The sequence below is a fragment of the Aulonocara sp. 'chitande type north' Nkhata Bay genome, linkage group LG18, assembly GCF_057382095.1.
Source record: "Aulonocara sp. 'chitande type north' Nkhata Bay isolate Kocher_YH1m ecotype deep benthic linkage group LG18, A_spYH_male_GT1.1, whole genome shotgun sequence".
In the NCBI taxonomy this organism is placed as follows: domain Eukaryota; kingdom Metazoa; phylum Chordata; class Actinopteri; order Cichliformes; family Cichlidae; genus Aulonocara; species Aulonocara sp. 'chitande type north' Nkhata Bay.
The window spans coordinates 22055785-22068968 of NC_141361.1; the positions used below are offsets into that span (position 1 = coordinate 22055785).

A 13184-nucleotide genomic window follows, 5' to 3' on the forward strand; every position below is an offset into this window, starting at 1 on the left:
GACAGAAGAGGCTTTCTATCCGGGACCCTTCCAAACAAGCCATATTTGTTCAGTCTTTTTCTAATTGTGTTGTTACAAACGTTAACATGCTAACTGAGAGCTCCACGGAGTGAGATGTAGCTTTTGTTTTCTCAGTTTCTCTGAACATTTCACGATCTGACCTTGGGACGAATTTGGTGGGACGTCCTCTCCTGGGAACACTCGCAGCTGTCTTGAATGTTTCCCACTTGCGAATAGTGTTTCTCACTTTATAACCCTTCCCATATTGATGGGCAGCAACAGTTGCTACTCCAAGTTTATTGCTGACGTCTTTCATCCTTGGCATTGTGTTAACACTTACCTGAGTGCAGCCGGTGCTTTCACAGGCTGATGGACAATTAACCAAGTACCCACTTAATTCCTGTGGAAGCAGTACTGATGTAGTTATTTTTTCACCCATTGCTTCGGCGTTAAACAAATAATGCCATGATGTAATATGTCATGTGATTTTGTAGTGTTGAAATTTTATTTGCCTAATTTTAGGGCCTACTTATATCCTGATATTCAAAACCTAAATTGAAAGAGCGTGGACTTTATTACTAAGCAGCAGGACAAGTCTTCTGTTAAAACTTTTAACTAATCACAACTGAATCATAGTAAGCTGAAAGTTGTCCAAACCCAAACATTTGATCATTTTTTAGTCCATCTTACAGCGCTGAGGGGGACATGAGATGAAAAAGTTTGGGTACTGCTGATTTATATGAGTTTAGCACTTTATTTGGTGCAGGAATTTTCTTTCATTCCTGGGATTTAATGTAATTCAGTATAATATTCTTGCTATTTCAATTCTGACTTTATTGCCTTGGGTTTCACATCTTCTGTCTTCATGTTGTTTGTGGCTGTCAGTGTGTGAAAATGAATTCCAGCTACAAATATACAACATCTGCACATGTACTGCACACATACACACCGAAATAAATGGCAAATGTGTTTTTAGTGTGAGGCTGCAGACACTTGCACACACACTCAGACACACATGGGGTTTTTTCAGGCTGGTAATTAGTAGAAGCAGTAAGGTGATAACAAGCGCCAGCCACACGTTTGCAACCGAGGTGTCGATGCCAACATGCTGCTGGATATCACAGCCCCGCACTTTATCACACTTTCCTCCCTCCCCAGACGGATAACTCTTAAATACAGATGCATGATCATGCTTGACACATCTTCAGCTTTACAGCAAACAGAACATGTGCATCAACATGGTGTATGTCCCCCACAAGTCCTCCTCCTACTCTTTTCTTTCCCTCCTTTCCTATCATCTCCACCCACTGCTCCTCCTCCGACTGCATGATTTGAGTCATATGATTCAAAAAGGTGAGAATCTACATTCAGCAGATTATTTTCATCTTGTTACCCTTACATTTCTTTTGTCCTCTTTCTTTGGATGCTCTGGTTTCGTGCACGTGGTGCTTGGTGACAAAGTTGAAACCTTGTAGCTGGCGATGATCTCATGAGTCTGACATCACTTCAGCATAAGCTGCACCCTCTGAACGCACATTTACATGACCGCCCTGAAGTGTGAGGTTTCATACTAAATAAGTTTGATGAAACAGAGACTTTGTGTGTGTCTCTTGTGCGGTGCCCTGGAAGGCTTTATGTAATTACATCATGCTATAGTGATCATGTGATTGTATAACTGCAACTTGAAAAATATATGGGTCATTTGAAACATCGGATTCAGACTTATCCTTTTATGTTCCCTTCTCCCCCGTGCCATCATCTCTCCCCTCCTGACCTTTCATCTCTTGTATGTGTCTTGCACTTTTCACTTGGCACTGGCTCACTTTGTTTTATTGCTCTTCCACAGGTTGCGGAAACAGCAGTATGAGTGGTGACATGTACAGCGCTGGCTATCATACTATTGCCAACATAGATTATTCATCTGTGTGCATCAGGACAATGAGCGCCAGGTACAGTCACTGCCCAGGTATGACATGGCATCAGATGGACGTGCGGCAGCTCTCCTTCCCGGATTCCTCCTTTGATGTCATACTAGAGAAGGCCACCCTGGATGCCATCATGGTGAATGAGAAAACGCCTTGGGAGGTTTCATCTCAAACTGCTTGTTCCATTCACCAAGCACTCACAGAGGTATTTTTGAAAAACTTTTCCTTGCAGAGGTTCGATATTTTGTGGGTTGAGGTTCTCTTGTTACGTCGGATTACTCACCAAAAATGTTTCTGCTTTCTGTTTGTGGGAACCTGAGAGTTTTTGTGAAAGCACATTTGTTTTCCCACCTGGTGCCTACTGAGAACTCACTACCACTCACCACTGCAGCACTAGTTTATGGTACAGTCCAACCATCACGTGGTAATTTGCTTTCAGTTACAGCAGGTTTTTTTCAAACTTTAGAAAACATGATAACAGGAACAAAACAAGGATCTGTAAATGAAAACCATCAACATACTCAGATTTTTCAGATAATTTACAGATTTATTTACAGTTGTAAACAATAACCCATCAGCCTTTTACTGCTGATGGGTTATTGATGGGTGCAATTCAAACCAGAGACGCAAATCCCTTTTGAGGTTAAGTCAGGAAGGGCATCCTGGTTTAAAACTGCCAAATCAGACACATGGAGCTACCCACAGTGGTAATCAATTGTGACAAGGAAGCAGCATTCATTCATTCATTCATTCATTCATTCGAAATATCATGGTTTCAGAAAAATCATCAATTTGAAACAATGTATGTTTTCTGTAAGTTAATTAAGGTCAAAATATTATCATTAGTAGTATTAATGTTGACATTTGTAGCTGATGCATGGCAAAGTTAAAAAATCAAATGTAAATACGTCTAAACTGTATATTTGTCCGTTTTTACAGAGCTGTCCTTTGCCTGTTTTGCAGGCCACTAGTGTCGCTACACACCTATGATGGTTTGAGAGCTGTTTTACGGCGAGCAGCAGTACGGTTTATTTGTAAATGACTTTCTGACAGTGAAATTAGTGGCACTTTACATTTCCACTCCACAGCCCATCAGCGTAGTGGCAAGAAGCTGAGTGCCCTTCAGCTGCTCGCCTAAGCACTAACTGCCACTGTGTCAATGTGACAATGACAATGTTTTGGTCATTTGCTGTGCTTGACCTTCGCATATTAAGACAAGAGAGCTCCACTATTAACTGAAGTAGGAAACTTGTGATTTCTGAATGGGGAAGAATTACTCATGATGTACTTACTGAGCATTTGAAGAACGGCTAAGTAAGGTATAATTCATTATTTATGTTAAAATGACAGGTGTATAGAGTCTTACGTCTAACACACAGCCTATAATTACAGTAAATGTTACAGTGGAAAAGGTCACAGAGTGTGACTCATTTTAATGGAAGCAGCTTGAGAGCACTAAGTAAAAGTGATGTTAATGCAGATTTGAAACATTTGCATTTTCTTGTGCAAAACCTTAAAATTACACACAAATCAACAATTTATAAATGAAAGTAGTATGAAGCTTTTCCGGTGACTATTACCATTAATATTTGCAGTTAATATCAGGGTCATACGTAGGCTGCTGATTTGAATTAAGCAACAATAAACGATAACTATTTTGACCGACATTAAAGTCATGTAGATTTACGTTTTGTAAACTATGATTATTTTACTGGACATAAATCAAATATCTAAGATTAAATGTAAACTCAAGAGTGACTCAGAATGAACTATATTACTGTCTGTAGGTGTGAATATTAAAAAACCAAGTGAGACAACATGGACGCAGGTGACCTCATCACACAGCCACAACCCTTCATGCTCGCTGTTATACCTCCTGAACGATAGCTGCAGCTGCTCAGACAATGCCTCCACATTGCACTGGTACAAAAGGTGAAAGCGTCAAAACCAGAAGCAAAGAAATTGCTTTTTCCCCTGACATATCATTAAAATAGCTGTAGAAACCAACACAGTTGAACAATCGTGTCTTCCACTCTGTTCCAACGGCGCGGCACACCGGGTTTACAAAACTCGAGAGGTGCACAGCATCCAGTAATGGCGGCTTGTAAAAGCGGCTGTGATGTCAGTTTCATCTCAGCTTTGTCGTACAGTGCCGTTTGCATCAGTGATGCTCTACTGTAAAACAATTCAACAACTCCAAAAGTAGCCAAACATTCGAGAGCTTTGCCATGTTGTGTTATGTGATTACTTGCAGCCCGAGTTACAATATGTGCTTAAATGAATTCATTTGAACTTGAAGTTTTTCTCCTAATCATCCATCCTAATAGTTACAGCAACAAGTGAGTGAAGTGCTTTAAATGATACACCAAGAAGAAATGTTATTAGATTAGAAGTATTTAAATGTCAGTTTTTTCAAGTTATCCCAATTTTTAATGCTTAAAGCTTAACCGAGGACAACCCTGACTTGTGAAGTAAACAAGGATATAGACAGTGCTGTCTGTGGGCCCAGTTTGTAGGGACGGTGACTTGGGTGTTTTCCTCTAACAGAAGGAAGTATTAAAGAAGGATCAGTGAGTGTGATTGGTGGACAGATGGGAGGATTTGAATTCCCTTCTAGAGGAGTGAAGCTGAACTCATGAAGACGCCTGTTTAAAAGCCATTTCAATAAGAAGCTCAAGTTCCCAAGCACCCTTTCTCCTTTAATTTTTCTCAGCTGCCTCATGCTCGTGGCTATCCCTCTGCTTCATGTTGGTTTACATGTATCTTTATGAACTTCTCTGTGATCACAAGTACACAGCAGTGTTTTTGTCTTCAGCACTAGTGTACGTTTGCCGTCTCACTCTGGCTTTTATGGGCACAGACAGTCACGATTCTTGTTTATGTGTGAGCGTGTGTTTAGCAGGAATGTGGGTGGCGGCTTCAGAGCCTACTTTCAATTCTTACAGAAAGCATTTTCACAAAGCGGAAAAAGGGGACAGACGGAGGGAGACGCGAGCGAGAAAGAAAGGTGAGAAAGAAAAGAGGGAAGGTGAGAAAATGGTGAGCATAGGAGAGAGTGATGAAAATGAAGGAGATCCCTGAAGAAACTTTTGTTGAAATCACAGAAGAAAAGAAGAATTGGTGGTGGGGAGGGTGGGGGAGTGGATGGCAGCAGAGGAGAAAGGAATTGAGAGAGGGAGAAAAAGAGAAGGAGTGGGAGACAGAAACCAAGACTGACAGAAAGCTAATGAGCAGTGCGCCAGTGTGAGACGGATGAGAAGAAGGTAGCAAAGGAGAGGGAGAAGCTGAGGGGAGGGGAGGAAGAACAGTGCAGAACACTTTAATCTAAAGCCTGCTTTGAAAGAGATTCCCAAAGATTAATCGTGTTGAGTTAAAAAATAAAGAAATATACCAGAGAAAATTGGTGAATCATGTCACTTTACACCAGCGGACTGTTATTTCTCATCAGTATGAGAACAGATCGTATAAACACAAGGCTGAGTGTACAAAAGTTGAGGCAAAGTGCATATTTTGTTAATTATTTCAATAGTTTCTGTGTAACATCCAGAAAACTGGTCATGGACAGCCATCAGCCTCGTCGTGTGTGTGCTTGCACTTTGCGTGAGACCTAGCCCTGGCCAAACATTGATAAGCCAGACACAAGACTGTGCGACACGGAGTTATTAAATTCAGTTTTATTTACATTTTATCTACGAAATCACAGCAAAAGTTGCCTCATTGTGCTTTATATTGTAATTTAAAGACCCTACAGTAATACAAATAAAAATGGGACCTCCTTCGGGCAAGAGCTTTGGCGACAGTAGGAAGGAAAAACTCCTTTTTAACAGGAAGAAAACTCAGTGAGAAGGAGGCTCAGGGAGGAGTGGCCATCTGCCGTGACCAGTCAGGGGTGAGAGGAGTAAGTTTGGCGCTGTTAGCTCACTGGCCAGCTTAGATAAATTTTTAGCTACTCATCGTAGTAAATAGCTGGTTAGCCAATTCTGCTTCTTACTCAGTGTTGACACTGAGAAAGTCCTGTTTAAAGCATGTGCATGACTTCATATTTTTAGTAATTAATGCACTCAATTTCTAAGCAGTGCTATTTAGTTCTGCTTAGAGGTCCATTACACTCGCTGTATTGGTTGTTTCATGCAAACAGTGGCATCTCAACAGCTCTGTACTGTTCATACCAGGGATGAGTACTCGCTATTCTCGTAAATAAAAGATGTCGCCACTTAGATAAAACTTCCACATCACCAGAAGCAAAACTATCATATATTTCTTTCGAAGTTCTTTCCAGAAAGCCTCGTCTTTTCAGTCTATATGATCTCTGAATCTCTGAACTTCTCTGCAGTTATCATTAAAATGGCAGTAAAAACTGACATGATCGTACGCTCATGTAATTGACTTGGCTGTGGGGGCAGCAACAGCACCCTGTGTGACGTTATAAGCCAAAAACATGAAAGCGTACTGTAGCTTGCACCAGGGGATTTGATGTCAGTTTTGAAGTGCAGTGTGAGTATAGTGGGCCCATTGTTGTTGGCGTTAAAGGAAAACAAAGAAGAGGTTTAGCTGCAAGTGCATGTTGGTGAGCATGAAGATCACATCCTTTGGATTTTCATGGAAAATTTGTCCCAAATAGTTTTTATGTTTTGTTTTTGTGTTTTTAAGTCAGTGCATATCCTGTTAGAAGATTAGTGGAGGTAACATTAAAATGGTTTCAAAAAGCTTTATGCAACAAAAAGAATCCCTGAAGGTCAAAAAATACCTGAAAGCCTTGCAGAGAGATTAAATACATTAATATTCTGTAATTGAATGTCCAGTTACATTTTAACATTAAAATATATAACTCTTCTACTGGTACATGTAGAATTTGACTCTTTTACCAAAATCAGAGATCAACTCTTCACGTTAGAAATTGGCCATCCATCCATTAATGTTCCTAACGACTCATCCAGCCAGAGTAACGGGTTATAGGCAGTTTATCTTAGCTGACAGGCTGCCCGTGTGTCATGAGGCTAAGGTGGAGACTCCGTCAACCTTTCATGGTCACATAAGTACCTAATGTCAAGTTAATCTCACACACTTGTCTGTGGACTATGGGAGGAAACCCCAACGAAAAGGTCCAAGCTAAGAACTGTATTGCTCACCACTGTATCACCATGCTGCCCATTTGGGATTGTCAGCTGATCACAATTAAAGATAATCTTGGAGTTTAACACTGTTTGAGATACCTCAGGTAAAGGGAACATTAAAAGCCAAGGTTTAGTTTGGATGTTAAAAAAAGAACCTATCAAAAATAACTGCCCATTATCCAAAGGCCGTAACAAAAAACAGCACAAACACTACATTACTGCAAATGACATGCAAAAATATTTAGTTGACATGAGAATCACTCTTTCTCTGTGCAGCTGAATAGTCAAAGGTGACAGAAGAAACACTGCATGTCAAAAGAAATTAGTTTAAAATGCATATTAGTATATTAATAAACAATTTCTCAAATCAAAGCTGAAACCTGCCCTTTTCATGCAATATTAATTATTTTATGTGAAATTGAAAATAACGATGCATAAGAAGCCTTAAGCCTTGGAGAAATCTGTGAAATCAGTTCCACCAGAAATCCCAGGCAGCAACACTTTCCCACACAGTTATCCGATGTAGGACACACGTACTGTATATAAAGCCATGACACAATACACGTAATAACAATAGAGTTTTATTTTTATTGCCATCATGGTGACACACAAACACAGTAGAAGCTGCAGTTCACTGAAGTGTGAAATTTATTTCACAAGCTGACACGCTCTGTGAATCACTCTGTTGCTATGGAGACTCTTTCATTAGATATCATCTCAGACTAACACTTTTAATTGCTAACCTTTAGTCCTGTTTAAAGAGGTAAAGACTAGTCCTTGGTTTCAATCAGTGAGGCAAGTTTACTTTAAGACATCTGTTTTGTAGCTGTCTTAAATGCAGTTTGTTTGCTCAAGGCACTGAAGCGGAGATTATGCAATGTCCAGAAGTTTACTCAAGTGCAGCTGAAAATTTGGTAATTCATGAGTTTGTTAATTCTGCACAGAATTGCACACAATAGTGCAAGAGATTTAACCAAAGTGTTTTAGCTTGTGGTTGATTTCAGTTTACAGGTTTAACCAGTCATCTTAAGTATGGATAGGTTTGCATTTGATGTCTAATTATATATGTTCAAAATGAATCATTTACACTTAACCCTTTATAGCCGGTTGGAGCGGGCACGCTCCGTTTTGCATAACTATTTTTAAATCCCGGTAGCACTGCAACCACATAAGCTAGCGCAATAATTGTTTTTGCATATGAAACCAGAGGAGTTGTACTTATCTTATGCCATCAGCTTGTCCTAAGTCACAGTTTCCTGCAAAAGCACTTCCAGCAACAAAAACATAATATTCTAGAAACATGCTTTGCCGATCCGATCAGCTGTTAGTAACACTTCCTACGTCCATTAGCGCGAACTATCGCATGTCCGCCATGTCCTGCCCAAACCAGAAGTGACGTCATTTTACCATCAGGGCCTTATGAGCCTATACTGGAGTTTTTAAAAGTTATGTTTGACTTTATGACTTTCTGTGTCGTTTCTGGGATGCTTAGGACTCAAATTGCACTGCTGGAAATAGTTTATTTTGATGTATATGCTGCTGTTTTTTTTTGCAAATTTGCATTATAATATTTATTTTTGTTTTTCCTGCAGTATATAAAAATTGGTGTATTTCAAAAATAAAACTATGAAGACACTTAAAATAAATTTCCTTTGGTGGGAAATTATTTTGTGCAACTTTTTTGTATTTACAGTTTGAGGGATAAGCCTCTTAAATTTCTCTAACTAGAAATATATGTTAAAAAAACAAAAAAAAATTATAATTTTTTGTAGTTTATTGCACTTTTTTGCAATTTATGTAATTACTATGCATTTAATGCAGACATTAAAATTTGGGCTATACTGGTTGTATTGATGTATATCAACTTGAAATGCTGCCAAAAATGGCACTACAGCATGTAAAAATATAATATAAGCTCTGGCGGACTTGGTTCTATGGTAGGTCTTAAAGGGTTAATGGTATCATAAGTAATTTTTTAGGTAATTTAATGGAAAAAGAAGGTTGTCCTCATAAGTATACATTGATTAATGTGTAAAAAGTGATGTATTTTCATAAACGTAAGAATATGCAGGAGCAGGCACCGGTTTGTGGAAGGCGCCATGTTCACTCGCCATCTTTAAAGTGGCCAACATGGACGTTGCTGTTCCGCCACAAACTTTGAAATTTTGACTTTATTCTCAAAATGAACAATAATATATTTTATTCTTAATGCTGCCCTAATACACCTTCATAGTGAGTACTTTATACTTTCATTTTAAAAAAAATTACAACATTTGCACAATAAAAACGAATGCTAAATGTTTCAAATGGATATATTTTGGACAACGATTCTAACGATTCTACATGTTTCGATGTATACTGTGCATGTGTTGCATGCTCAGTCTGCCTGGTATTGAAGCTGTCACAGATGTAAGTTAACAGTTATAACAGAAATGTGTCCTTCAAAGACTAGTGTGGGCCCTCGCTTATGACAGTAAGTGTTATGGAAAATTCCAGTCATTTCAGAAATGTAGTATCCAGTATGGTGGTTTACTGTGTTATAATTACCTAGACCGCAACACAAGTCTTAACTGAGCATTTGTTGTTAGCTCTTTCTGGCCTCGGCATCTTCACAGTCTCTTCCATCAGTCAAAGAAGTGTGAGTGATATGGTCAGAGCTTTTTCATTGTTGTGCTGCATTATGCGGTGCGTAGGTGTATGGCAAGAGTTAATGACAACTTTATTCAGCTCATCTCACACAGTCGGATGTGGTGTATCTCACATCTGTAGACCCAATTGTTTTAGTATGCAATTAATAATTTTATAAATACGTGTAGCACTTCTCATCTGCTTTTTTTCAGCTTGTTTCTAATCCTCCTTAGTCCGTCTACAAGTCTCTCTCTTAAACTGACAGGAGACGCCTCCTTTTCTTCTTGGTAATCTTACATAATCTAGTAGATTCCTGCATTTTTCATTGCACTTAGCCAGTGTGACAGCACTGATGGTTCACACTGTACACTGGGAAGGAGAGTTCTAAGAAACATGAACCTACATGGGAAACAACTAAATGACCTGTTAAATAGTAATCAAATTACAGTTACTAAGCAAACAATTGCCATTAGCCTCATTACATAAATTGATTTACAGGAAATGTTTGATGATAAGATTATCTTAAAAAAAAAAATCAAACATCTGCAATCTGATTTTTACTGCACTACAAACTTCATAAAGTAAGTTTAAAAAGAACAAATAACAAAAATTAATGATTACAATATCCACTAATATTCAGTTAAAAGGAAATAATGCACAGAGAGTGAGCTGCTATGTGGGAGGTTTGTGATCTTCAGAGTGCTTTTTGTTAGGTCAATGTATAGGACTGTAGGCCAAAGTTCATTTTTATTACATGATATTTAGTTTAAACTTTACTTAGGCGGCTCCAGAAAGTAGTTAAGTAACCTAATGTGTCATTTACAAAACAATGTAGTAAGTCATGCAAATTTGCTTTTTTTAGAATACGCATATACTTATCCTCATGGACTGTATGTATGGTAGAGCTACCATTGGTTTTGTGATCAAACCAATGGTAGCTCGAGGATTAGTACTGTGCCCATCTCAATCCTTTGTTCCAGATTAAAGTGACAACATTTAGATGAAAATTTGGAGTGCTAAGCTATCAGCTACTGCGAGCACGCTTGCTTAGCAAGTCACATGGAGTGTAGAAAGCTTGTTAAAATTAACTTTAAAATCTTCTCTGGCTGCTCCCTTTAGGTGTCGCCACAGCTAATAACACAGTAGTCCTCTGTGTTTCTTCTGTCACTAAATCCATGAACCTCTGAGGTCTTCCTGTTTTCCTCCTGTTTGGTAGCTCCATCGTCAACATCCTGAGTCAACTGTCCCTGCTCCTCCCATGTCCAAACTCAACCTTCCTTTCTAACCACTCAACCTGAGCTGTCCCTCTCATTTCTAATCTTGTCCATTCTTGTCACCCTCAGTGAAAATCTTAGCGTCTTCAGCTTTGTCCCCTCCAGCTCAGCCTCCCGTCTTTGTGTCAGTGCTGCCGTCTCCAAACCATACATCATAGCAGGTCTCGCTACCATCTTGTAAACCTTTCCTTTCAATGATGTGTGTTCATTTCTGCTCTGAACCTCACCAGTTTGTAGGAACCGATGTTTGAGGAGTTTGAGGAGGACCCTAAGGTTGCTTCTTTCATACCTTCCTTTTTAAAATCTGCATATTTTAGCCAAATAGACAATTTTCTTCTACTGGTTTAATGTGGTGGAAAACCTTGCTGTGTGCTCATTATGGCAGACAGGCTGCTGTCATGACATCATCATAAGCTGGCTTAATGCAGAGAGAGAGAGAGAGAGAGAGAGAGAGAGAGAGAGACATGTTCATTGACATTGATTGGTTGTTTCTGGCTCCCGCTGTGGACAGTTCTCCCCAGCTCCATTACCAGGAAGCTTGGACGGCTGCCGGGAAAACAACCCCAAAGGAACATTCGCGTTAGAGCGCACATACAACACACACAGACACACAGGAGCTTTATTCCTCAGTTTTATGTGCATAAATAATGCTGAATGCTCATTGTGTGCGTGCGTCTTTCAGTGCATGTGTTTCGATGTCGACATGTTTTCATTTCAGTTTGAACCTTTTGTGCCAGAGTAAAGTGGATTACACCAATCCACTTTACTCTTTGTCTCTTTCACACTTTGTGTATACCCTCCTGTATTTGTGTGAAAGGCAAAGCTTAAAAACAGACCAGAATGAAGTGCATGAACTGACTTTGGAAACTCAGATTTTAGCATAAATGTAAATATCAGTCCTACAAAGTCATTTTTATATGTGATTTCTGTTGTGCTTGTATCTTGAGTGTTTATTCACAACAAATAAGAAATTACAGTGAATCTAAACTTAGGTTTATCGTTCCTGTGTGTTCACCTTTAAATAAGTTATGACTACAGAGGGGGTTAATGAATTTTGAGCTTGGCTTCTAAGAATTTTTAACTGCTTTTCACTTCATGCAGCATCTTCACCTCACATAATATCGCTCTCTTCTGTCCTTTCAGCTCTCACTCTCACCTGATGCTAATTATTTTGGACTCTGCAGGTCTGTAAAGGTTTGGGAAGTAAAATTCAAAGCTGTGGTGATCAACGACTCACCATGACTCAGTATATTTAAAAAAAATGGATTAATGTTGATAGTTAAAGTATATATTAAGTAAGTCACTGCTTGTATGTCTGTGTTTGTCTCACAACCCTCATGAGTCCCTTTCTCCGCCATCTTTTTTACACGTGTGCACACATGCGTGGTGTTTGTATATGCATTTCAGAAGTGCCCGTGCATCCCAAGCTGCAGCTTTGTGCATGTGCATGCTTGCCTGCTTGTGTGTTTTTGCGTCACTGAAAGTGGACGCTGTGTTCTTTGCATGACTGTGTGTTACTGTGTGTTCATTTTTGTCCAAGTTCTTGATGCACACCTATAACGTTTGCCCCTCCTCCATGTGTGATCAAGTCTTTTGGCCCAATGAGCCCTCTGTTCTCCAGTTCTAACAGACTGAAAGTAGAGCAGTGGAGCACACGTGAGGGAGTGGGAGCGTGGGTGATTGCAATTCTGTTTGCGCATGTGTAGAGATTTGAGCACGGGATCAAAGACAGGGAATGCATATGGATGTGCTTTTTATTTATTTATTTATTTATTTTTTATGTTAAGTTGCATTCTGTGTGTGCTTGAGCCACTCTAAAGATTAACAGAATATCTGTGTGCATGTATTTTCATACATATGCATGCACATGTGTGTGTCAGTGTGTGTGTGTGTGGGTATGTGTGAAGGGATGGACCGCTGAGCCGGGGCCTCCTGGCTCTCTAGAGATTTTCACCAGCTCTTGATGATTTGTTGCATGTGTTCGGTCAACATACACTGGCCACTCACAATAGCAGATGGCCTGCCATGCACACAGAAATTCACCAAGAATATCACATAAACGCAGTATAGAATACATCGGTTCTTTGCCATAATCAGTGTATGTCATTTACATTTATTAGATGTGTGTGTGTATGTTGGTGTTTTTTTAAAATAAGATCTGGGATTTCAAGTCATTATAATACCAGTCTGCTTAATTTAGGAGCATATATATATACATATACATATTTACTCATTACGTCCTT

At 39.3% G+C, this 13184-nt stretch overlaps 1 protein-coding gene across 1 annotated transcript in view; it reads left to right on the forward strand.

Moving 5' to 3' along the window:
• The window catches only part of ece2a (endothelin converting enzyme 2a), a 98896-nt gene that overhangs the window by 46299 nt on the left and 39413 nt on the right, over positions 1-13184 (forward strand). The window contains exon 3 of the mRNA XM_086272065.1: positions 1847-2130. Coding sequence (XP_086128191.1) covers positions 1847-2130 — 284 coding nt within the window. The remainder of the gene's footprint in view (positions 1-1846; positions 2131-13184) is intronic.